The sequence below is a fragment of the Nilaparvata lugens genome, chromosome 6 (genome assembly GCF_014356525.2).
Source record: "Nilaparvata lugens isolate BPH chromosome 6, ASM1435652v1, whole genome shotgun sequence".
NCBI classification, from domain to species: Eukaryota; Metazoa; Arthropoda; class Insecta; order Hemiptera; family Delphacidae; genus Nilaparvata; species Nilaparvata lugens.
This window is the reverse complement of record NC_052509.1, coordinates 25,857,167-25,884,318: the sequence shown is the minus strand read 5'-3', so window position 1 is coordinate 25,884,318 and position 27,152 is coordinate 25,857,167. Positions and strand designations below refer to the sequence as shown.

Genomic DNA, 27,152 nt, shown 5'->3' with positions numbered 1-27,152 from the left:
ACACCCGATCGAATTTATTAATCGCCTGGATGAAAAACGCACAACTGTATTGACTAAATATAAACTAGATGGTATCCAAGGTGAACTTTTGACTAATCTAATGCAGCAGTTGAACGCAACTCTCACCCTTACATTGATTCACGGAGTACACCCAACTTTGGGCTCTCATTTGCAAATCCTCCAAATTCACGATCTTGACGATGCTAAACATAAGATTATTAATGACTGTAATATTGTTCTAAGGAGCTTGAACTTCAAATCAACTATCAGTACTATCAATAAAATTGATTCAAGAGCTTTTAATCAAACGCCAACGTGATCAAACACATTCACTCATGCTTATCAAGCAAGCAACAGACCTTTTTCTAACAACTTCTCACAACCTCAAGTACCGAATTTCTTCCAACAGAATAATGGATCACAGCAAACATTCCCCCAGAACAGAAACTTTCAACAAAATTTCCCTCAAAATCAATTTGCTCAATTTCCTCAGCAACCAAGGCCTGTGCAAAACAATCCTCAATTCAGACAACCACATAATAGTAAGTGGGATTCACAAACCACTGTCAGCATGCGCACAGTTCAAACAAATCCTTCTAATCGTTTCAAACTAAACTCCAAATCTCCCTTTGAAGTGCATCATTTGCAAGATGACTTGACAGATAACTTATTCAATATTTTCGGAAACGGAATCCAAAACATGCACTATGACTTGACAGACAACTCATCTCATCCTTTCGGAAACGAAATCCAAAGCATGCAAAACCAGCTAACTTCACTTACTGAAGCATTCAACAACATGCAGGCTCATTTTTTAGGGATAGGCCCAACATACTCAGCGGAAACACCCCCAAAAAATTTGAATTGAATATCATAAATAAGTCACTCCCATATTTTGTCGACCATGCTAACCGTAAATGGATGGTTGACACTGGGTCGTCAAAGAACTATGTGAACCCCTCTATCATACCACCCAATGTGACAAGGTATAAAGAAAAGTTCGTAGTAAAAACACCAGCCGGTGAAAGTGGTGGAAATGAATACATTTTTATGAACTCAAATACTGTGTTTCCAGGAAGTTCACAAATCAAAATGTATGTGTATGACTTTTCGACAAGATACGATATCTTATTAGGTCACGAAACTTTGAAAGGACTCAAATCCAATGTAAATTATACAAACAACACGTTAGATTATCGTACTATTTCGAAACCATTGTTATCAGTGATTAACTCTAATGAACAAATTCTATTGAAACCAGGATTTAATGTTGTTACTGTACCAGTTAAGTCGATTCCTAATCTCAAGACAGGACTACTTAAAGCTGTTTCTCATGAAAGTTATTATGTTGAAGAAAGTACGAAAGTAGAAAGTTATTACGTTGATTGTTATTTTATTATGTATGACTTTATTCAATGTATCTGTACATTTGAGAATAAAAATATTTGAAGTGAATTGAAAAAAGTATTGTTTGTATAGAAGAAAATAGATGTAAGTGTAAGTATAGAAGAAAATAGATGTAGTGTATTCTAATGAGCTCATGACCATAAGCCCCGAGCCAATGGAGATAGAAGAATTAGAAACTATTTTTGATAATGATGAAATTAATAACTCAGATGTATCAAACAAATCTGATATCATAAGAGAAATTCCCAAACTTCTTTGGACGGACCATATGAATGTCGAAGAGCGGAAACATATCATAAATCTAATCCGGAATTTTCCTGAAATCATCAAACGTGAACATGATGAATTGACAAGTAGTACTAATCTGTTGAAATTCAAAATCAACACTACTGACGACATCCCTGTATATTCTAAAAATTATAGATACCCTCAAGTGTTCAGGAAGGACGTTGAATTAACAACTTCTTCAGAATAAAATAATTCAACATTCCAACTCCCCATATAACAGTCCAATTTGGGTAGTGCCCAAAAAACCAGACGCCTCCGGTAAACGTAAAATACGTGTCGTTTTAGATTACAGGAAGATTAATGATAAAAAGATTGAAGACAAAAATATCCCCTCCCAAATATTGAGGACTTATTTGGAAAAATTGGTAGGGCTACCTATTTTTCAGCGATAGATCTCGCTTCTGGATTCCATCAAATTCAAATGGGAAAGGAATCAATTCCAAAAACTGCCTTTTCAACTGAGAACGGACATTATGAATTTTTGAGAATGCAGTTTGGATTAAAGAACGCCCCAGCTACTTTCCAACGTGCAATGAACATTTTGTTTTCATAATTGTGTTTTTCGATAATCTCGAGGAACACTTGAATCATCTAAAATCAGTTTTCAAACAACTTAGAGATCATAATCTAAAAATCCAACTGGACAAAACAGAGTTTTTAAACGAGAATTACTTTACTTAGGACATATCATATCCGAATGCGGAATTCAACCCAATCCTACAAAACTAGAAGCTATTAAGAACTTTCCAATCCCAAAAACTGAAAAAGAAATTAAGAAATTTCTAGAATTGACAGGCTCTAATCGAAAAATGATAAAAGATGACACTAAGATTGCAAAACCTCTCACACACGCCTTGAAAAAAGATGTTAAAATCAATCCAGAATATCAAAAGTCATTTGAAACATTAAAACTTCTATTACTAAACGATCCAATTTTACAGCTACCTGACTTCACAAAAACATCTATTCTGACTTGTGATACTAGCAATTATGCTTTAGGTTCAGTGTTATCACAAAAATTCAATGGTAAAACCTTACCCATTGCATATACTTCTCGTACACTCAATCGTCATGAAGAAAATCTTTCTATGATTGAGAAAGAATTATTAGCTATAGTCTGGTCATGCAAACATTTTCGACCATACCTCTATGGTAGAAAATTCATAATCGAAACCGATCACAAACCTTTTCAATGGCTCCACAGCATTAAAGGACCGAATTCAAAATTAATTCGTATGAAACTCTTTCTAGAAGAATTTGATTTTTCAATCCAGTATGTGGAAGGAAAACCAAAGTTTCTGACGCTCTTTCAAGAATAGCCTTCGCCCCCCACTCGACGTTAACATGATGCAAAATGATGAACACGAACCTTGCGAAGGTTTCCAAAGTGGTTTCAATCATCATTTGCAGCATCTCGAGAATAACAACGATGACCCCACCAATTTGACATGGACGAACTGCTTAGATTTAACACTAACACAGACATTCCCTCAGTAGAGACCGTCACCCTTGACGATTTTCTTCAACATGTAGGCAAATCTGCCGAACAAACTAACAATTCCGATCGAGACAATATTGTAAATAATGATAATGATGCTAATGATAACGATGCTAATGATAATGATGCTAATGACCTAAAAGTTGATAAACGTAGTCCAGTTACAATACATTCACAGGAGAGCTCGAACGAACAAGTAGTTATTACGGAAGATGACAAAATAATCAATGTTGAACAAAAACAAATCATTTTAGAACGTGGCAACAAAGAACCTATCAGAAAAGTTTTTACAAAAAACAGATTGACTCTATATTTTCAAAGTTCATCCATTCCTGAAGAAATAAATGATGTGTGTATACAATACTTGAAACCCAACACACTTTATGGGATACTCTGCTCCAGGACAGGTGTATTGAAAAAGAATATGAAATGATTTTCGAAAATTTTAAGAATGTTATCATTGCTAATTTTAATTCTGTGAAACTCAGGAGATATAAGAAACTGAATTTGGATATAACTGATTCAGAGGAACAAAAAGAAGTTTTAACCAATTATCATGTAGGAAAAACGTATCAGTGTATCACCATGGAATTAATGAAAGCTATAACCACATTTGAAGAGAATACTATTGGCCTACCATGCTTAAAGACATTACAGAATACATAAATAAATGTTCAATATGTGCTAAAGTGAAATAACCGAAATAACTGATCCAATAAAGTGAAATAACTTTATTATTAGTCCATTCGATTTTGTTAATTATCATTTCTCTTTAAGTTTCTTTCTAATCAAGTGAGTGCTCTTATAAAGTGCTCTCTTTCTTCATAAATGATATAGTGGATGATCTAAAATGTGAAACTCAGATGATCTGAAAGTCTTCTGGAATATAAACTCTAGTGAAGATCAACAACGTCTTCAGCAGGATAATGATCAGGTGATCGAATGGTCAAGGGAAAATTCAATGTCCATGAATACTAAAAAGACATAGGCAATGACATTCACCAGGAAAACTGTCCCACTTATAGCTACATAAAAGATTGAAGGGGAAGATGTCAGAAGAGTGAACAGTGTTCAGGATCTGGGAATTCAATTTGATCCCAAGTTACTGTTCACTTCACATGTGGAGAATGTTGTCGCCAAGGCTAGAGAGAAGCTTGGCATCATGAGGTGGATTTCGAGGGATTTCCAAAATGCCAATACATTGATGTGTCTCTACACAGCACTTGTGAGAAGCCATCTGGAATACACCTCCGTGATCTGGAACTGGGATAGACTCTGCACATTTGTCATGCTGGAGGAGATACAGAAGAAATTCGTTAAGTACTTGATGTGACGCTTCATTCCAAGCTCAGAAGACTTATCCTACTGGGAGCTGTGTTTGGCCATAGGCTTGGAAAACTTGGAATGGCGGAGGAAGAATAACGATGCCATGTTTATACATGCTTGCCTTCATGGTCAAATTACCGTTGGTGAACGTGGGATCGACTTGATTGTACCGACTCGACATTTTAGACGGTTTCATGTGTTCAAACCCATTATACAAAGCTACACATCGCCAGTAGAAAGAAGCATTGGAAGTGCAAATAAGCTTTTTGAAAGAATGTACTTTTTCGTGCCAGTGAAGGTTTTCAAAGCAAAGCTTAAGTCTCTTACAGAGTATATTTTTTAATGCTGGAAAAATTGCTATACTGATCATTTGCACGTCACAATTTCATGACACAAAGTTATTTGTTATTTTGAGCAACTCAAAGACATTTATATCAATGTACCTGAACTTTTTCTCTTTTCATTTTTGACTTGTGCAACTCACAAAGGCCTTGAGCTGTTATTCTGCACATTAAAAACCTACTATCATTCTGTGTATTTAGATGTGTTCTAACTTGTCTATTTGTACAAATAAAGGTATCATTATTATTATTATTATATTATTAATATGATAGAAGAACAGTTAAAGTTGAATACAAAATACCCCAACTCCTGACAAACCTTTTGAAAAATTACAGATTGACACGTTTCAATACAGTAAAATAAAAAATTCCTCATGATAATAGATTGCTTTTCGAAAAAACTCATGGCGTATCCACTAACAAAATTGAACCAACTTGAGTCCGGTCCTTGGACAAAATGTGCCAGACTTCCCCACCTAACCTAACTTAACCTAAAAAATCAAACCTAACCTAACCCAACAAAAAAAATCCAACCCAACCTAACAAACCTAACCTAACCAAAGGTCAAGGTCAAAGTTAAGATCAAGGTCAAAGTCAAGGTTGAGGTCAAAGTCAAGGTCATGCTCGAAGTCAAGGTCGAGCTCAAGGTCAAATTTTCAAAAACTTTGGTAAAAAAACCTTGGAAAAAAATTAGAAAAAAATTAATAAAATTTAATAATAAAAAAATAAAAATAAATCAGAAGGCCTCCCACTCACTCTGGAGTGTATATATAGTATGAACAACAGTGGGAGGACCATCAGTGTTCAGTCAAGAGCCATACAAGACACATCTGTTCAGTTCTAGGACCCAGCGTTTCAGCATACAGCCACACAATTCTCTTTATGAAAAAGTATCCTGGGACACCGCCGTTTTGATCTTCAATAAAATAGCATATGTTCAATAAAGGTAGCAATGAATTGCTGATTTTTATTCCTCAAATCCTCTTCACCCACATTTAGTAATGTAAGAAGAAGTGATGATTCTACAGGGTGATTCATAATTATGGTAAAATAATTTAATACGTGATAGTAGAGGTGAAAAAATGTTCTCATAAACATATATCCATAAACGCTTCATTAGTGAGCTATAGGCTACAGGGTGAAAGATTTCGCCCGGAATTCATTTCCTCTGGTGAAATACACTGATGCTGAATTGTTTGGGTACTAGTTTTTAAAAAAACATTGGTGGATTCAAATGGAAAAATATCTGAAAAATTGAATAAAACTAGTCTAGAAGCTGTAGTATGAGTAGTTTTTGAGAAAAAAGTTAAAATATGCAAGAAATCTATGTAGAAAAACACAGACTTCTACGTTTGATGCACAATAACTTTCTTTAATGACCAGTAAACAAAAATTTTTTTTGAGATAAAAATTGTAGAGAATTTAATTCTGAAAAGAATTATGAAAGCTGTGTAAACTAAATTCAAATAAAAGTTGAATAAAATTATTCTAATGTAGTACATTACACCACAAAAATTTGCTGTTTTATGAGGAGAGAACTAATAACTCATAGGTTGTAGCTGATTGCAAATAAAACATGGATTTGAATAACAGCTGATCTTTTTTGTTTTAAATAAGAAAATATTCAAAAGAAATTATCAGCTGGAAATTATTTTCAGAAATATTTTAGCTCACTGTTTAACAAAACAACAAACTGTAAGTTAGGCCTACTGTAACCGCACTGTGTTTTTTTTTGTTTAATCTATTAACCAGTTATTTGTAACCATTTCACTTTGCTTTTTGTGTTGAGTGTTAACTTTTTAAAAAACGTCAGGTAACTTCAGACATTATTCATACTCCGAATTAACTGACATGCATTTGATGTATGGGATGGGACACAGTAATAGAACTGAAGCAAGACGTTTGTATCAAGATAACTTTCCTAACCGAGTATGTCCAAGTTCGAGGTTTTTTGCCACTATTCATCAATGTTTGTCTGAAACAGGTTCTTTGATGTCCAAAGAGCACATTTATGCAGGCAGACACCGATCCACTTGGACTGTTGAGTTAAAGGAACAAGTTCTTAATGAAATTTATGAAGATCCAGAGAAGAGCTTGAGAGAATAATCAGTGCAGTTTAATGTCAATCAATCTATCAGTTTGAGGATCCTGAAAGAGCAACAATTACATCCATACCACCTCCAGAAAGTTCATACTCTATTGCCACAAGACTGTATTCCCCGTGCTGGTATTTGCTGATGGTTTTTAGAAAAACTTGTTAACCCAAACTTTTAAACAACCGTTTCATTTACCGACAAGGCACACTTTACAAGAACTGCTATCATTAATGTCCACAACCAACATATTTGGGCAGCTGAGAATCCTCGTGCCATCAATCCTAATCGTCCATAACATCAGTTTTCATTAAACATTTGGGCAGGAATCATAGGAGATCATCTACTTCTGTTCGAGCTTTCTCTCCCAGGCTTAATGGCATAATCTACTTAAACTTTTTGAGATAGGAGCTATTTATCTTACTTGATGATGTAGGCCTACCTCTTCAGTTGCGCCAATACATTTGGTTTATGCATGATGGAGCTCCAGCACACTTCAGTGTTGCTGTTCGTGAACACAAACACCTGAATCACAGGTTTCCAAATCAATGGATAGGCCGAGGTGGGCCAGTACCATGGCCAGCTAGGTCACCACACTTGAATCCTTTGGATTTTTATCTTTGGGGACACATGAAAACCTTAGTATACAATACTCTGATTGATACAATTGAAGAACTCCGATTAAGAATTTTGAACAGAATAGGAATGATAATTGAAGCAGACTCCTGCAATATTTGAATGGGTCCGACAATCGATGAGAAGATGTCTGAACATATGCATTAAGAACAACAGAGGTCACTTTGATCATCATCTTTAGTCTTTTGGTATAAGTTTAATGTCATTTAGATAATATGTTACTTTCATATAAGAATCAAACTTTTCATAAAAAACCGAATATTTTATTTACAATCAGCTACAACTTATGAGCTATTAGTTCTCTCCTCATAAAACAGCAAATTTTTGTGGTGTAATGTACTACATAAGAATACATTTTATTCAACTATTTAAATTTAGTTTACACAGCTTACATCATTCTTTTCAGAAATAAATTCTCTACAATTGTTATTTCAAAAAATTATATGTTTACTGGTCATTAAAGAAAGTTATTGGGCATCAAACATAGAAGTCTGTGTTTTTCTACGTAGATTTCTTGCATATTTTAACTTTTTCTCAAAAACTACTCACACTACAGCTTCCAGACTAGTTTTATTCAATTTTTCAGATATGTTTCCATATGAATCCACCATACGTTTTTTAAAAAACTAGTCCCCGAACAATTCAGCATCTGTGTTTTTCACCAGAGGAACTGAGTTCCGGGCAAAATCTTTCACCATTAGCTTGCTAATGAAGCATTTATGGATATATGTTTATAAGAACTTTTCTTCTTATTTTTACCTCTACTATCACGTATTGAATTATTTTACCATAGTTATGAATCATTCTGTATAGAATATACAAGGAGCTTGAATATCCAAACAGTAATGAGATATCCTCTGCTGTGTAATGGGTAGCATGTATGCTTTCAAGAGTCTCTGATATGAATCCTAGAATGTGAACAAACCATTGTATCACAAGGATATTTTTCCTAGTTATATTTAACATAATAGCAATCAATAGTATTCAGTCAGTGTTCAGTTACTGTTCAGTCAGTGTTCAGTCACTGTTCAGTCAGTGGCACTTGGCACCCTAATGTACTTATAGCTAAACTATATCTAAGGTGATGTTTTTTTTTTTTTTTTTTTTTTCTTTTTAACACACAATTGGTAGGTAATAAGTAAACAGTTTGGAATACAATTAGCTCTTTATTGATCAATTCATCATCTATTTCATTAAAAAGTTTACTACAAACAGATGTATCTCTGATCCATTATCCAAGTTGTTTACTATATTGAGTGTGCAGAAAAGTGATGTATCCATGATGTTTCTCCTTGGCCCATGTCAAGCAGGTGATGTCCCAGGTAGTAGACTCCTTTTCCAGCACTAGTCCTTGGCAAGTCCTCCATGTTGATGTCTGATAGTCTTTGGATGATATTCAGTGATACCTTTAGAACACTGTTTCAGACAGAGACAATACCCTGTCATTGTTGTTCAATCACCTCACAATCTCTTTCCTTCAGGTAATTGATGCTCCTTCAAGTCAAAAGTATAGGTGTAGTAGTATTTCTCACCACTACATCATCCTCCTCCTCCTCCTCCTCCTCCTCCTCCTCTTCATCCTCTTCCTCCTCCTCCTCTTCATCCTCTTCCTCTTCCACCTCTACCTCATCGTTCTCCTCCACCTCCATATCAGATTCCTCTTCCTCATCTTCTTTATGATCCTCATCCTTCTTCAGATCAAATGGGAAGATTGATGGTAAATTTGTCTCATCATAGTCACCCCACTTTGAGAATAGGAGTACCATCTTCTCTATTGTTCCAGATACACATTTGATCCACAAAATGTCTGTTCTCCACAGATGATTCCAGCACAATGAATCTAATCTGCTATGTATCCATTATATATCCAAATTTGTACAGCATTATGATTTTGATTGTACCTCAATGTATTACCTAGTGTCTAAGGTGTTGCTGTTCTCTGCTTTCTCAAGTAAAGACCTTTACCAACCTTTGATCTTTGCTGTCTCAAGTAAAGACCTGTACCAACCTTTGGTATCTGTTGTCTCAAGTAAAGACCTCAACCTCCTTTCATTGATTTTTTCTTTGATGGTTGAATCTTTTGTTTCTTCCCCTTCTTAGCCACCCTGCTGACTTTCTTCAGTGATCTTTCCATACCTCCCCCAAACTTTGCCTTAGCCTTCATGATGTTGGTGACTGCTAGTGCTGCAGCTTTTTCCAACACACCTGCATCTTCAGATCTCACTCTGTCCCAGGCTCTCTCTGCCAAGGTGCTGTCTGCTACTGCTCTGCTTGCTGTATCACCACTCTTGGAATAGGCAATATCATGCTCCTTGCAAGCCTGATCAAGTTTGTTGATTCCTGGATCACCTTGTGCTAATTGCTTCTCAAGTTTTGTTCCTGGTCCACAGTACTGATAGCCAGGGACATGAAGTTCAACTGGTAGAATGTCGATTGCCTTTTTAACTATTGCACCAGTAAAGTTCTTGATAGCTGATAAAACACCTCTTCCTCTATAGATCTTCTGACTTTTCTCCTTACGAAAATCATGCCTTGGAGCAATAGATCCTCTCCCAGTCACTTGTCTCTCAGAATGTCTTTGACTGCCATCTCTGCCATCATCCAAAAGGTGTTTGATTGTATTCTTATACTTGGCTTTGTTGTAGTTAACAATCTCACCTCTTGGATCATTGTTCTGTCTGTGCACACTGGTCCAGTTCAATATTTCTCCATAGGCCTGTCTGTCAGTGGATTCAACTAATGCACGATTTGGATTCTTCTTTAAAATCAACTCACAAAGTCCCAATGTAGCTGTGAAGGTCTTTTCTTCCTCATCTACAGGGTCAGTCAGCACAATTTCATCACCATTCTCTCCAAAAGTTAAATTCTTATTGCCCAGGTAGTAAGCATTGTCTCTCACTCTTGGCCCAAAAGTGTCATCAAAATTGTCATTGTCCTTGCTCAATGATCCTCTAATGTAATCAGCTACCTGTTTTCCAGCTAGATCAGTTTGATCAAGAATATTCTGAACTGTTGTACCATGACTTTCATTCAATAATTGTTCAACATTCTTATCATCATCCAGTCCATCTCCAGATAGCTCCTCATCACTGCTATCATCATATCCTCTACTCATACTATACTCCTCACCCTCATCCTCTTCAAATGCCTACTTTCCTGCTTTCCATAGTTGTCGTCCAACTCCTGAGGTGCCTGTTATTGGACTTGAAACTTCTCCAGTTTCATATGATTCAAATGTTGGTGACTCTTCATCAATGCTGGAGAGTTGGAGCTTATGTTTTGCTTTCCATGCACCAGTAAGTCCACGCCTTGTATATGTGGCATGTTTAACAATATTGGTGTCATTGTTGGAGTAGGATATATGTGGTGTTTGATGCTGCTAAGGAAGGACGATGTTCTGATGAAGGCAACTATAGCTTGGATTGTCTCTGCCCACTCTTCACATGCCTGGAGTACATTTTTACTCTAGGCTTTAGATACCTGGGATGCTTCTTGGATGCTCTTGATGGAGGTAGTTGTAATTGTTGAACTGGCAGCTGTTGGAGAGTTTCAAATAGGTTGGCTAGTGGCTCAGCTAGAGGTTTAAAGTGTTCCACATGTTTCTCTTCTGCAATCCGTCTACCCAACATGATTTCCTTATGCCTCCTTTTGATTCCACGCTTCAGCCTAGCAATCTCCAATATGGTAGGAGCAACCTCCTCCAATGTTGGCTTATGGTTTCTTTGTTTGATTTTTTTTTTTTTTTTTTTTTTTTTAAGATTACGTCCTAAAGACTCCAGTCATGGAGTATAAGACAAGTCATGTTATTACATAATAATTCTAACACTAAGTAGTTCAACCTAGTTTAGGTTTGAAAGGAATTCTTGTACACTATAAAAAGCTCTATCAACTAAATATTTTTTAATTTGTTTTTTGAAAATCTTCAAATCATCATTACTTTTCAAGATTTGAGGTAGCTTGAAATAAAATTTCCTACCAATATAATCTGGTTTTTGATCAAATAACCTACTATTGTGACCCATTATATGATAATCTGCTCTGTTTCGCGTATTATACTCATGAACATCTGAATTCTGGATCACACCACTCGTTTTCACATGCATTACAACTTCATATACATACAAAGATGGCACAGTTAATAGACCAAGCTTTTTAAATAAAGGCCTACAAGAGTCTAACCTATTCACTTTCTCTATACATCTGAGTGCCTTCTTTTGAATCTTAAACACCCTGTCCATATTTTGTTGAGATGAATTACCCCATACTAAAATAGCATACCTAATATGAGATAGTATAAGTCCATGGTAAGCAGTTAACAGTAGTTTTTTATCATTCAGCCTAGCAAGCTGCCACAGGACAAATACCCCAGATGATATCTTATTACATATCCTCTCAATGTAAAGATGCCATGTTAATTTCCTGTCCAATAAAATTCCCAAGAATGCTACTTTCTCTTCTTGGTCTAATTCATTTTCCTCTACAAACACATTTATTTCTCTATCCTCTACTGAATTATATTTACTTTTGAATTGTAGGAATTGACATTTCTTACTATTTATTGTTAATTGCCTTTGCTTCAAGAATTGGACAATTGACTGTACTCCAGTAAAAGCATTTATTTCTAGACTATCTAATAAATAATTGTTAAAGATAAGCGATGTGTCATCAGCAAACAACAGAGCTCTGTGATCTTTTAACTCTTTTGGTAATTGGTTCACATACAACAGAAACAGTAAGGGACCCAGAATTGAGCCTTGAGGTACTCCAGCCTGGACCTCCAGTTTTTGAGATTTAATTTTTACTATTTCATTCCCATCCACCTTGGTAAGCTCAACACACTGGTTTCTACCTATGAGATATGATTCAAACCATTTTAGTTCTATACCATTCACACCTACAGTTTTTAGTATTTCCAATAATATTCTATGGTTCACACAATCAAAAGCTTTGGATAAATCAAGAAATATTGCGGCTGCCTTCTCACCTGAATCTATTATATCTATTAGTCTTTCAACAAGGGATACTATTGCAGTCTTAGTAGATTTCCCTTTCTGGAACCCATGCTGTTCATCACATATGAAATTAATTTCTTCCAGGTGCATCAATAGCCTATTTAAAACTACTCTTTCAAAAATTTTACTTATTACATTTAGAATACTAATGGGTCTATAATTTTCAACTCTTTCAGAATCACTGCTCTTGAAAATTGGCAAAATTTTTCCTTGTTTCAGATCATCAGGGAAAATACCCTGCTCTAGTGAAGTATTAAGGAGATGCAATAAAGGGTCCAGTAGTTCATTTTCACATTCTTTTAAAATTTTGCTTGAGACCCCATCCAATCCTACTGTTTTTTTGTTATTCAAATTTTTTATTATTCTTGACAACTCATCTCTTGATAATGGATGAAATTTAAATACCTTTTCAATTGGCTCAGCATTTAATGTAGTTGTATTACAAGTATTAGTGTTCAGTGACTTTTGGAGATTATATGCAACCTGTTGATAATACTTATTGAAAAAGTTACAAATGTCTATACTATCATCCATATAATTTCCATGTTCATTGATTATCCTAGAGACATTAGTAACTGTATCTTTTTGAGCTGCTCTCCTATTTCTATTAATTACCTCCCAAACAGCAGAGTTAAAATTGGTACTAGTTGTTAATATTTCAGCTGTTTTCTTACACTTAGCTTTCCTCACTTCTTTTGCATAGTTTTTCTTTAGACATTTGTATTTGACTTCACTCGGAACATCCCTCACTAATTTAAATTCCTCATAGGCTTCCCTAACAATATTTCTTTGAGTAAGAATATCTTCAGTTATCCATTCATCTACTTTGTCCAATTTACTTTTTACTTTGACTTTTTTTATTGGACAGCATACACTAATGTGAAATCTTAGAGTATCAATGAATTGCTTATATTTGTAATTTAGGTTACAACTGTTATAAACACTACTCCAATTTTCTTGAAGCAGTTCCTGCTTCAAACAATTTCTATTTCCTAGCTCATATTGCTGAATTTCTTTCACAAAAGTTTTTTTTCTGCTTGGATTCTGGCCCTGCAACTTAACATCTAAAATTTGATAGTTATGATCTGATAGATCTGAGCTACCTAACCTGACATTACAACCTTCTATATTTGTGAGGATATTATCAATAATTGTCTGTGAAGTTCGAGTTACTCTTGTATGTTCGTGGACCTTAATTTCTAAATTATTCATATTAATAATATCTCTAATATCCTCTGTCATTTTATCCTGCCTGGCAAAATCGGTATTGAAATCTCCTACTACTATAACATTTGTGAAACGAGCGGTTGTAATTTCCAAAAGTGTGTGGAGCAGCTCACAAAATTTTTGCCAGTCTCCATTTGGTGACCTATAGATACCTAACACTGCTACCTCAAATCGATCATCAATTTTTAACCTTAGTCCCGTCACCTCTAAATCCATCTCAACAGAAAATCTCTTAACAAAATCCAGTTCATAAGTTTGGGTATGTTTAGCATTGCTAGTAAATATACATACACCACCACTCATATTGATATACATACTGGTCAGTGTTTATCAGTATACTGAGGTCTGAGAGCTTGGGTTCGGTTATTTGTACATCTTGGACCCCTCCCAAGTGCCGAGTGCCACTGACTCAACAGTGACTGAACAGTGACTGAACAGTAACTGAACAGTGACTGAACAGTGACTGATCAGTAATTGAATTGACTGACCACTGAGTAGAGCTGAGTGGACGACCAAACCATGCCATACAGCCATGTTGAATACTGGTGAGCATGGTCATTAGTCATGTGACAGGAGGAGTGGGGGTCATTGAAAATGTCTCTGTTAAATAAGTCATGTCTAAATGGAGTAGATGGAGTGGGAGTCATTGAAAATATCTATCTTCAATACCATTTTGATCTAGAGCAACATGGCCATGTTGATCTAGAGTCTCCCATGGACATCTTGATCTAGTAGGTCTACCATGGACATATTATTCTGGAGTGATAGGTCTCCATGACCATCTTAGTGTAGAGTGACAGGTCCTGCATAACCATCTTGAGCTAGAGTGATATAGTGAGGTCCACTTTATAATGACAGTATTTGATCAACTTCAGTTTTGCTATCCTTGTCTATCATTCGACAAAGCCATTGGTACTATCCTTTTCTAGGTCCACAACGATGACAATTATGTTTTTGATGGTGTAGAAATATAATTAATTAATGCAGAGAATTGGCATCGCTATTCTTCTATCTTTATCCACTGCCATTATAACATGGACCACACTATAGGTCCCCCATTGATGCCCCTAATAGAATAGAATAGCTGCCTTTATTTTCACCTAGGAGGGCGGAGTTAGGGCGTAGCCGGCCCTCTCTTACACTCAACCCTCCAATACAACACTAAATAATTACTAGATTAAGCAAATCAAATTCAGAAAAAAAATATATACAATATTACAAACAAGGTGAATAAATATTATTAAAATACAGAAATAATAATCAATGGAGAAAAAAAATAACGAAACCTAAATTATAATTGAGATATGAATAGAAATTAAAGAATAAAAACTGAAAAATAATACAATGTAACAAAAGAAGAAGTAGAAGTAGAAAAATGAAGAAGAAGAAAAAGAAGAAGGAGGAGGAGGTGAAGAAGAAGAAGAAGAAGAAGAAGAAGAAGAAGAGAAGAAGAAGAAGAAGAAGAAGAAGAAGAAGAGGAAGAAAGATAAATAATAAATATCGAATTGTTTTGAGAAAAAGAAGAAAGAAAGAAAAACTGACCAATAAACCATTTGCTAGGTTCAGCCACCCACACCACCCCGGATCCACCTGAAAACAGCCACACCAAACCGACAAGGTTCCTCAATTAGCCTCAGCTCAACAGGCAATGTGTTCCACAATCCACAAGCCGTCACAAGAAAGGACTTGTTGAACACGACTGTCCTATGAATTGGGACAGCCAGTAAATGGGAACCATGCCGGGTACCACCCCGACCAATGTCATACAAGAAGTGAAAGTCTTCAGCTATGTACTCAGGTGTCTGAGTTTTTAATACTTGAAACTGCATGAAATGACCTACATTCATGTAGATTCATGAGTCCAAGTCGGTCAAAGTATTCAGTCACATGGTCATCACATCTGAGGTTGAAGATGAAGCAGACACAGTAGTTATGTGCACGCTGCATCCTCTGTTGTAGTTGAACAGTCATGTCAGTAGTTACAATGTCGCAATAGTTGAAAACCGGGAAAATCAAGGTATTCACCAACATAACCTTTGTTGAAAAAGGAATAATGTCAGAAATCTTCTTCAACGTCTTGATCCCAGCAATCACCCTATTGCATGTCAATGTCACATGGTTTGTCCAGTCCAAGGTCTTAGTCATAGTGAGTCCCAAGTTTTTCACATCTGAGCTGTATTCTAATTGTATGCCATTGATTGTAATATACTGTCCATCTGTCAAGTAAAGTTTGTTCAGTAGTCTCAAATAACCAACCACAATTGCCTTTGACTTTGTCTCATTCACCTTTAGCCCATTATTACCTGCCCAATCAAGTGAACGTACTAATTCATCATTCATTTCATCTACTGTTGTGTTGAAATCTTTTTTATTACAGTGTTTATAGATTTGCAGGTCATCTGCATATAGATAATATCTGGTGGTTAGTAGAGAACTAGTCATGTCGTTTATGTATATGCTGAACAGTAGAAGACCCAAGACCGACCCCTGAGGCACTCCTCTATCTTCATTGCGCCACTGTGAAGAGACACCCTCCACTCTCACACTCTGACACCAACCCTGCAAGTAAGACCTTACCCATGCTACAGTGGTGTTTGAAAATCCCAATTCACAAAGTTTATACAAGAGGGTGGGGTGAAAAATAGAATCAAAGGCCTTACTAAAATCAATTAATACTAGAACAGTTAACTGTCTACCATCCATAGCCCCACGGATATCATCAGCAACTCTCAGCAGAGCTGAGGTGGTACTGTGACCACTACAGAACCCCGACTGGAAATCGCTAATCAAACCAGAGTCATGAATGTACAGACTCATTTGGGAGTGAGTAATAATCTCCAGTACCTTTGACAGGACAGGCAATAAGCTGATAGGCCTATAATCTGAGGGAGTGAGAGGTTTAGGAATTTTGTTGAGAGGAATAACAATAGAGCATTTCCAGTCTTCAGGAAAAACTGAAGTCATTAGTGAGGTGTTAATTAGATGGGTTAGGAAAGGAAGAATCATGGGAAGAAGGATTTTCAAAAACTTGATAGGGATACTATCAGCTCCAACCGCATTACTTTTAATTCTTCTAATAGCTAGAAAAACCTCCTGCTCAGTAACTCCAGAAAAGTAGAAGTCTCCATTTGATTGGATTCCTGGTAAGGAATTATAGTAAGCACGGGCTTGGTCCAAACCTACAGGGAAAAAGTCATTGAGAGTGTCAAGTGAGTGAGCATCGGTTGGTGGCTGCCTCTCTTTGCTGGCTCCAATCCCTCTCAGAACTCACCATAATGACGATGTTGATGATCTCTTAGATGATATAAAATTTTGGTAGAAGCCAGCCTTTGCACTCCTGATCATTTGCTTACACAAGTTTTGTAAGCACTTGTAATGATTAAAATCATTCCACGGACGCTTTACTCATGGCTTGAATCTTAGTCTCTAATGAAGCAATCCTCTCCTCCATTGCAGATAGATAAGGTTCGCATTCGCTCAGAAATTGAGCCTTTATCATCTCGTCGAAACTATCATTGAGCTTCATGACAACTCATTCAACTAGATTATTGACAAAAATATCATCTGATAAGAGTTCAGCAACGAATTCCTTTAGCACTGCTTTATCAGCCGGCCACCCCTCACCCTTGGTAGTCGATGATGAGGATGATGATGATGATGCTGGGCATTTGGTCGATCCCAAATTCTTATCGCCAACTGTGGCCTTGGCTCCCTTTTTCCTCAATACAGCAGGCGAAGCATTAGGCATGATTGAAAAAATTAAATCGTTCAAATCACAACAATCAATCAAGGTAGAAATTTGAAATTAGGTAATAGTGTATATGAACACACACTGCACACGTCTGCTAAAAATTAGCACTCGACCACCACAAAAACTCGCAAAACTAGAGAAAGAAACAGGAGCCGAAGTGAACTACATCAGGCCATTAACATTATACTCATCTCACTAGGAGATAAGTAAGATAAGGAGATAATACTGATAAAGATTGGTGTGCATGACCATTAGTCATGTGACAGGGGGAGGTGGAGTGGGGGTTGTTGAAACAGCCTTCATTGAAAGTATAGTAAGGTGATTTCTTACCTATATCAACAGTGACTGAACAGTGACTGAACACTGACTTAACAGTAACTGAACACTGACTGAATACTATTGAATGCTATTATGTTAAATATAACTAGGAAAAATATCCTTGTGATACAATGGTTTGTTCACATTCTAGGATTCATATCTGAGACTCTTGAAAGCATACATGCTACCCATTACCCAGCAGAGGATATCTCATTACTGTTTGGATATTCAAGCTCCTTGTATATTCTATAGAATGATCACTTCTTCTTACATTACTAAATGTGGGTGAAGAGGATTTGAGGAATAAAAATCAGCAATTCATTGCTACTTTTATTGAAGATAAAAATGGCGGTGGTGTGTCCTAGGATACTTTTTCACAAAGAAAAGTGTGTGGCTGTGTGCTGAAACACTGGGTCCTAGAACTGAACAGTGTGTCTTGTATGGCTCTTGACTGAAATGAACACTGATGGTCCTCTCACTGTTGTGCACACTATATATACACTCCAGAGTGAGTGGGAGGCCTTCTGATTTATTTTTTCTTATTTTTGATTTTTCATTTTTTTGATTTCTGATTTATTTTTTCTTATTTTTGATTTTTCAAGTTTTTTTTCTTGACTTTGACCTCAACCTTGACTTTGACCTAGACCTTGACTTTGACCTTGACTTTGACCTTTAACCTTAGGTTAGGTTGGTTTTTTTTGGGATAGGTTAGGTTAGGTTTGATTGTATTTTTTAGTTAGGTTGGATTTTTTTGGTTAGGTTAGGTGGAGAAGTCTGGCACATTTTGTCCCAGGACCGGTAATATATAGCTACTAACTTGAAATACAGTCTTGTTTGAATGATTACTTTTATGTATTTCCATACCCTAAGACAATCCAAATGGATAATGGTCGTGAATTCGACAATGCTGGACTTCGAAATTTTTTGCGTTTATATAAGATAGAACCTTATTATATAACACCGGGACATCCAGATTCCCTGGGTTTATTAGAACGAGCACACTCGACACTCATTGAACTCCTTAATGCTATACAAATGGAAAATAAAGGCAACGAACCCAAAGATAATATGAAACTTGCAATTATCGCATTCATTAACACAATAAATTCAACTTTGGATCTAACTTCTATGGAAATGACTTTTGGTGTATCGAAAAATCCATATGTTGATGAAATAACGGAAGCCCTTATTGCTGAAGAAAGAACAAACGCCTATCTAGAAAAACTGAAAACTATTCACAAACTAGTAAAAGATGAAGTAGGACAAGAAAAACAAAATAGAACTGATCGCTTAAATCAAACTAGAGAAAAATATTTTGAAATTCCTAACGAACCCTTCATAAAGACTACGTTTAATAAAAAGGACAAACCCAAATTTTTCAAAGTGAAATACAATAAGGAAACTCAATTAGCTACTAATCCAAGAGCGATTCAGAAAAGACCCTTCAAACTTCATCCGAATCGAGTGAAGCGAGCTCGAAAGAAAAAGAAATCAACTAATTTATGTGTTTGAGGTAACAATGTTTGTTCTTCTGATGCTGTGGCGTTGCTAACACCAGCAAACCCGACACATAGATATACATTCACTCATCTAAGTAAAACATCACCCATCACTCAGCTATCAAAATTCAGGATTCATTCGTAATAAATGAAACCTTCACATACATGCATAATATTAATGTAAACATGTTGCGTATCGAATTAAATACTATCAAAAGAACAATATTCACTTTGCGTGAACACAATATCGATCAAGGCCGTCTAGACATCATAACAATGCATTTAAAATACACAGAAACAAAACTAGATCACATCAATATCAGCAAAAATAGAAATAAGCGTGGACTTTTCAATGGACTTGGCCAGCTATTTCATGGGTAACCGGTAACATAGATGCGAACGACAAAGAAAAATACGACCAAATATTATTTCCAGTTCAGTAAAACGAATACCGCTTACAGCATATTATTGAGAATCAATTTTCAGTAAATAAAAGGCTCATTGACTATTTTAATGCTGATGTGAAAAAGATTCATGCGAATAATTTGAAAAATATTAATTATTTCAAAACTCTCAAATGAAACTACGACTGTACAGCTGAACCAGCAATTTTCCCTTTTATTTAGCTCATTAAGTTTGTTCTTTAATAAAATAAGCGACTTAGATACTAGTTTGGAGTTTTGTAGATTGAATATTCTACATTCTAGTATAATAAATAATATTATTTCTGAATCTAATGTAAAATTGATTTCTGAAGAACCAGAAGTGTTATGGCAATTAGCAAAGGTCATCTGCTCAATATATAAAGAATATATATCCTACTTCATTGAATTCCCTTTAAAATCACCTTCTTATGAAACCTTCTTCTTATTATCCTTATTATCCTACCCTAAGTTACCACCATTCATGAATATCCTTCCCTTATCCTGAGATATGACAAAATTTTATCTGGTAAATGTGAATATTTGTGTGACAACTACTACTGCAGAAATGTGACAGTGATAAAAAATAAGTGTATAAGTGAAGTTTTAGGAGATAAGAAATTAGAATACTGTAAACAATTATTAATTAATGATTCTGCTTCTTTTGTAAAATTCATTCCAATTATCAATTGTACAAAATTGACAAAGCTATTATTTTATCAGACAAAAAGAACACTACATTATATCCAAAACCAACTCAATTATTGTATCTTAACAAGTCAGAACAGTTATTCGAGCATCCTAAAATACATGAATATTGGGAAAGTGATATATCAATCCCATCTGAAGTTCCATTTCGTAAATTGAAAACAAACTTTTCATTTGATATTATTCATGAAGCAAATATTAAGATTGAACCACTACTAGCAATATAAGAACTTGGCATTGCAAAAGACGATACTTATTATATTTGGATTTTTATTATATGTTTTATTGTTATTCTTAGTATATTTATTGTATTTAAATTATATAACTTTATTAAATATGTAACTTCTTTACAAAATAATTGTAGAAATGTTAATATAGCAGCATCTTCGCAAGCCCCAACATTTGTTCTTGGGCCTTGCCTCCAAACCCAAAATTCTGATTGCTGAGGACAGCTTCAGTCTAGGGGTGGAGGAGTTGAATATCTATAGTAGTAGTATACAACCCCATTGTTATAGCATATAGCTGACTATGCATAGTCTTTTTTATGCCTCAATTAATTATTTTCAGTTAGTTCTACTCAATCACTTGACGAGAGCACTCGGCTCCCGAAATTCTTTAATTTGGTATTCTTTGTAGTTGTAGTGTTAATAAAATTTCAATTTTTAAAAACTCAGTCGTGTAGTCCAATCACTTAACTTAGGACTTGTTTAAATGCCAAGCTCGGAAACCGGCCCTAAGTGTTTCATCAGATTTTTGTTATTTATGTTAGTGGTTACTGTTGATGTATTGCATTGCAGACGTGTCGCTGCAGGCACAAGTGGTGCATTTGGACACGGAGGAAATAGACAGTGCAATTATGGTGCGAGGTGACTCGCTCAAAACCATCGGCGAACTCAAAGAGAGTGTGGTGCGCATATTGCATCTGACGTCACCCGCCTCCCAAATCACCATTGCCATGGAAACGGGCCATTGTCATGGCAGCTGCTTCAAGTCCATCAAGGATACCGACTCCAAATGCTCAACATTATCACAATACACCTCTCAGGTAATTTTCAACATTACCAACAACAATCACTACTGATTCAAACATTTTCAGATTTTTGGCTTTCTCAGTCAAGTGGCCAAGTGTCGTTTCTACAGTTCAATTTTAAACCTATTCGAAACAGCTGGTTTCGTTTAGTTTTAATTATATTTCTTATAATTTTTTTGTTAGGTCCTAATTTATTATATTTCTTATAATTGAGAAAGTAAAAAAGCAATTACTCTGATCTGAATTGGATTCATTTCGACACTATAATACAACAGATTATATTATATTAGGCCTACAATGATTACATACAACAGATAAAAGATTAAAACATAATGAATAATGCCATAAGATAAAGTTATCCACTTGCTGTTCAAATTTGATTTCAACTTACACTTTGCAAACTTAACCCAAGCTTCACAAACCAAAATTGAATATTGGAATCAGATGATATTACTTATTTAGCATTATGCTGATCTTGAAATATTAATCTTCCTTGGTGCAAACCTAACAAATTCAAATAATTTGAGAGTGCGCAGTAGCAGTCGGGACATTGATTCAATTCAGTCCCATAAGATCGATGTAAACAGACAAATCATGCATTATTTTTGGAACGGATCACAACTACAGTGTAACCGCCCTTGATGAGGGTTGAAGATATCTTATTATTACTTCAAGAGAGTCATGGGAACCGGATAGACAACACCATTGTATTACCTAAAGAATTTCTTATTTATTATACCAATTACTTTAAATTTAAAGAACGAAATATGCAGTACATTTCATTAAAATATTATTCCTACAAAAACTACCTGCCAATAAGATTGTGCTAACTATAAATTTTACTATACAACAAGATCATCTCTAATTAGGGTCTCGGTGGGGTGAAAATGTTTTATCATGAGCTAGAAATTTTGGCACTCACCCACAGCTATCACTCCCTCTGGAAATCCCAAAACACAGGACACTCACGTATCTCATGATGCCGGAAAACTAACTTAACTGTTTGCAATATAATTTTTGATCCGCTCGCTATCTCGGATGTTCAACGACGACTTGTCGCTCCACGTCAGTGTGCCAGAAGGCCTAACTGCTGCTAGTGGAAAAGTCGGTTCTCACGAGATTCGGCAAGCGGGTACTTGCCAGGTGTGCAGTATTTCTCTGAGAAAATATCTACAGGCTACCGCACATCCGCCGTGTCCTTGCCTCGTGGAGCCGCCTCATCCGTCACAACTAGAAAATATCCCTGAATTTGCTGGTTCTCAGAGTCGTTTAGACATAAGTTTTGAAGAATCTTATTGTCACTGCAATAATACTACTTACTCACTAAATTATTTTTTCTCACTATAGTCCAACTACGGAAATTGTTATTTTAATATCAGAGTCTTTTCTCCTGAAAAATCTTAAATCTAAAACACACGAAAAATCAATCAATAAAATAAGCACTTTAATCCTACCCATGTCACACCACCCCCTTCTTCGAAAAAGGGTGACTATCCCTCCCGATTGCTTCTCACTTCATACTTTTGATTGCTTCACACTTGTCACAATAACACTATGCTGTACTGCACTGGTTGAGCGGTGTCGACCAAAGGGATGGAGTTGCTTGCTGGTGGAATCGCAGTTGGGGGCGCTGAGTTGGACAGCTTGACTGCTACAGGTACTGTTGCCGGTTCCGGGCGTGCTGGACAGAGCACGCGCCTCCATCGTGGTAGTAAAGTTGGCGTGCGACCACACACCAGGAAGTAGAACCTCTCGTACAAGCAGTAGGCTCCCAACAGCCCCAGGAAAAGGAGTTTCAGTCCTCCACAGATGAACTTCATGGTGTTTTCCTCGGCCGACGTTGGTTGCAGATTCTCCGTCTGCTGCACAGCATACATGAGATTGGAGATAGCTATCTCATCCACGCTGATCGGTCCAGGGGAGAGTTGGCCTCCTTGTTGTCGCTCTCGTATGCTCGTTGTCGTCTCCTTGTAACTCTGGTGTTCGCCGAAGAGTAGAGAGCTGAGACACGATGGATGGATAATAGCATAGAAAAACAATAGCGTAAGTAGATATCCCATGGTATAGGGAATTTATGTCGCAACTTTTACTGTTATCTCAAGCCGATTACTGCCGATTATTGTCAATTTTTACTGTTTTGTTGGGGTGATAGTGTATGAACGGCACAATTTGAGAGACTACCAGTGTCACACAGCTGCATAGGAAAGAACTATGTGAACTATCGGCTTGGGATAACAGTAAAACTTGCGACATAAACGCCCTATACCATGGGATATCTACTATGCTATCATTTCTCTATGATAATAGTGGGCCATATGAATAAAGTTGAGAATTTACTTATACTTCTAAAATATTGAGCATTTTCTTCATTTTCTATGAATAAATGTGAGCAAAACCTTTTGCTCATGCTCGTCGGAAAAATAGTTTGAGCATTTGCTCAAAAGTAAAAGCTTATGCTCAAAATTGTATGAATAAACTAGAGCATTTGCTCAACTTTTGAAGCAAATGCTCCAAAAAAGGTGAGTCTAGTCTGGAGCAGCTTATCACCTTTTGCTCATAGTAAAATGGCTCAACTGATTCGTGTGAGTAATAGGAAACAATACTAACACAAACACAATCAATAGTTGAGAACTATAAAACTGTTTTTAGATTCAACCATGATATATATCACCAATATTCCTACAAAAGAATAAATAATACAAAAGCTACCTGATATAAAGATAGCCATCACAAAATAGGAAATAGGCATTTAAGAAGATGAGAGTGTAGATGATTATAAGAAGGCTATTGATATCATAAGAATATGCTGAAGATTATTATAGAGATGACATTTTTTACGCTATTATTTCAAAGTTCTAAACTCAACTAAGCTAAAACTCTATTCATAAATAGAAAACAGAGCAGACGACGCAAACACAAGCGGTGCCCCCTACTTGTATATTTAGCGCTTCCGTGAGCTATAAAAACAAAGTAAGGCTACAAAAGCGAATCAGCTGATGAAAAATCTTTAAAATACGTGAGCATTTGCTCCAGAGTTCAGGAGCATAAGGTAAGAGTATAAGGTAAAGCTTATTCATATAAAAATGAGCAAATGCTTTTGCTTCTACATTCTGCTCATGAGCAAAACCTTATGCTCCATGCTCTTGCTCATGAGCATTTGCTCTGGTTTTATTCATATGGGCCAGTGTCTGTGGCTGATCGGGCACAGAGTGATTGGCCCCGGCTCACATCTCTGTAGCATCTCGGAAGAGAAGGTAGCTTAGCGGTCTCGATCCTGGAAGATGAGTAGCAAGTGATGACTCTGATCATAACGCACTGTCGAATGGCTGCTTTAGTCGTCTCGCACTGATAGTGTAGTGAGTGGTCTGGAACACTTTTCACCTTCACCTAAAAGTCTGGTGTAACAGTCAGTAAGGTTCTATCACAACAGTCACAGTTATTACACAGATACAGGAAGTGCCAGTCCCAAATAATTTTTCGTTTCTAGCTCTCTGGGGGAAAGGATAACCGACCGAGCCCTTCACAATTTTTACTGATCTAACATTAACAAATCTATACCTAATCATTTATCCAATTAAACTCAAACTCCAATATAAACTCAATCCTAGAATAATTATCATTTCAAAACTAAATCTATATAAGTACTAATAGCCTAATTCATTTCCAAAGTCCTAGTCAACCTTTATGTAATAGCAAAATCATTTTCAACTCTAATACTAAAGTTCTATAAAAATTACTCTCTTATTAAGTACTTCTGCACCTAATTAACAATAAGAACACATAATTATCTATTAACTTTTCAATCAAGTAAATAACATCAAAATAGTTTCCTTCCTATAATACCAAACAATAGTATCAGAATATCCTTGTCTTCATAATTCATTCCTATACTTTAATTCATTCATAATACTCTACAATAATAATAGTCTAATTTTTATACACGTCTGCTTTGAACACCTGTTCCTCATCTTCATCATAACAATAACGTGAACAGTAGATCATTCATCTCTCTCACCGGGTCAACTTTGTTTACAAACAAGGCTACTGCTGTTTGTATTATTTTCTTCTTCTTCTTCTTCTTCTTATTCGTCAATATGTTGTCGTAGGTCCTTCCACACAACTTACTGTATATCTATAGTCCATTGTCACTAATCCTATAGGTTCGTAGCAGATGTTTTTCTGATGACGAAGGATTGCATTGTCTGGGGATGTTTCACAGAGACAAGTTCTCACTGAGACAAGTAGTGTTTTTGAACGATATTAGTGTCACAGAGACAAGTTTCACTGGAACAAGTACTTCTATAAATGGCAGTCTCACAGGAACAAGTTTCCCACAGAGACAAGCAGTTTCATAGAGACAAGGTCTCCGTTCAAACTAATAGCGCTATAAATGGCAGTCTCACAGAAGCAAGTTCTCACTGGAACAAGGAGTCTCACAGAAGCAAGTACAGTGTTATAGAGACAAGGTAGCGACTGTAGGAAGAAGTTTGGCGTGTTGCTTACATCTGAACTTGAAGGCACTCAATTATTTGCTCTAGTAAATTGAATGTCTGCTGTTTTTAATCATGTAGGTATATGATTATGATCAAAGGTTCATCATATAAGATAGCGATGGGTTGGTAACCTATTAGAATTAGATAGAAGATAGATAGAATTATGAAGATAACTTAAATAAATAACTTGAATAATTAAGTTCTATGCAAATGTAATATATTTCTACCAAACTCCAAGATAACTATTCCAATATATCTAATAAGTATATATTAGACCTTCAACCCGAAAGAATAATCAATATGAATATGAAATGGAATATATAAAAGCCAAATAGCCTACCACTGACATATTCATCACCGCTTCTTAAAAATCACATGGCCAAAATGGTTTTTCATTATAATTCCTTCTTTCGTAATAAATTGTTTATGCTTTTGTACTCGTGAGCGAAGCTCGGTCTCCGATATTATGAGCTAATCGTCGTCTTCTTTTTCCGAGCTGCGGTCTCGAATTCTAAATTCAAATTGATATAATATTAACTTAAGGCAGTCACAGAGTAAAGCTGCGTTAACACCAATAGTCCAGTCAATATAGACATAAAAAAGGGGGTATGCTAGCAATTTATATTGTAGTTCTGATTTTTTAATATATTATTTGGGTAGACTACATAAGAGAAGTCCAGAACCAATTTCTTCATGCAAAATTTCCTTTGCTAGATAAAGAGTGGCCCAAAAACCTCGTATTTTCGGCTCATTTTCCAGTTTTCAGCTATTTCTGCCAAATCTCGTATTCGGACTAAAAAATTTGCTCTTGCCTTTTTTTCTAGATTGTGAAGTTCTGAATAATATGAGATCATCCGGAACTATCTATCTCCAATGAGTACTGAGTTATGATTTTTCAAAAATGAATGAAATTTGAAGAAAAAATCAATTCTGATGAATTTTAGTTTTTGATCAACAATATCTTCCGATTGTTACCATTTAGATGTATAATTCAAAATCCCTCTTGGCGTATTTTTGTGCTCTACAATCTGAGATCAGGTAGAGCGCTCTATCTCATATAGATTTCCAGGTACACCTGACAACAATGCTCCTTGTATTGTGAA

The 27,152-nt window shown here is 35.9% G+C and overlaps 2 protein-coding genes across 11 annotated transcripts in view; one reads left to right on the top strand and one right to left on the bottom strand.

Annotated features, from left to right (window-relative positions):
- LOC111056210 (cytoskeleton-associated protein 2-like) overlaps positions 1-27,152 on the bottom strand; it is a 479,893-nt gene that overhangs the window by 140,652 nt on the left and 312,089 nt on the right. The window lies entirely within an intron of this gene.
- The window catches only part of LOC111057870 (ubiquitin carboxyl-terminal hydrolase 47), a 210,377-nt gene that overhangs the window by 81,008 nt on the left and 102,217 nt on the right, over positions 1-27,152 (top strand). For all 10 annotated transcript variants that reach the window (XM_039430517.1, XM_039430513.1, XM_039430515.1 and 7 more), the window contains one exon: positions 21,324-21,571. In XM_039430517.1, coding sequence (XP_039286451.1) covers positions 21,324-21,571 — 248 coding nt within the window. The remainder of the gene's footprint in view (positions 1-21,323; positions 21,572-27,152) is intronic.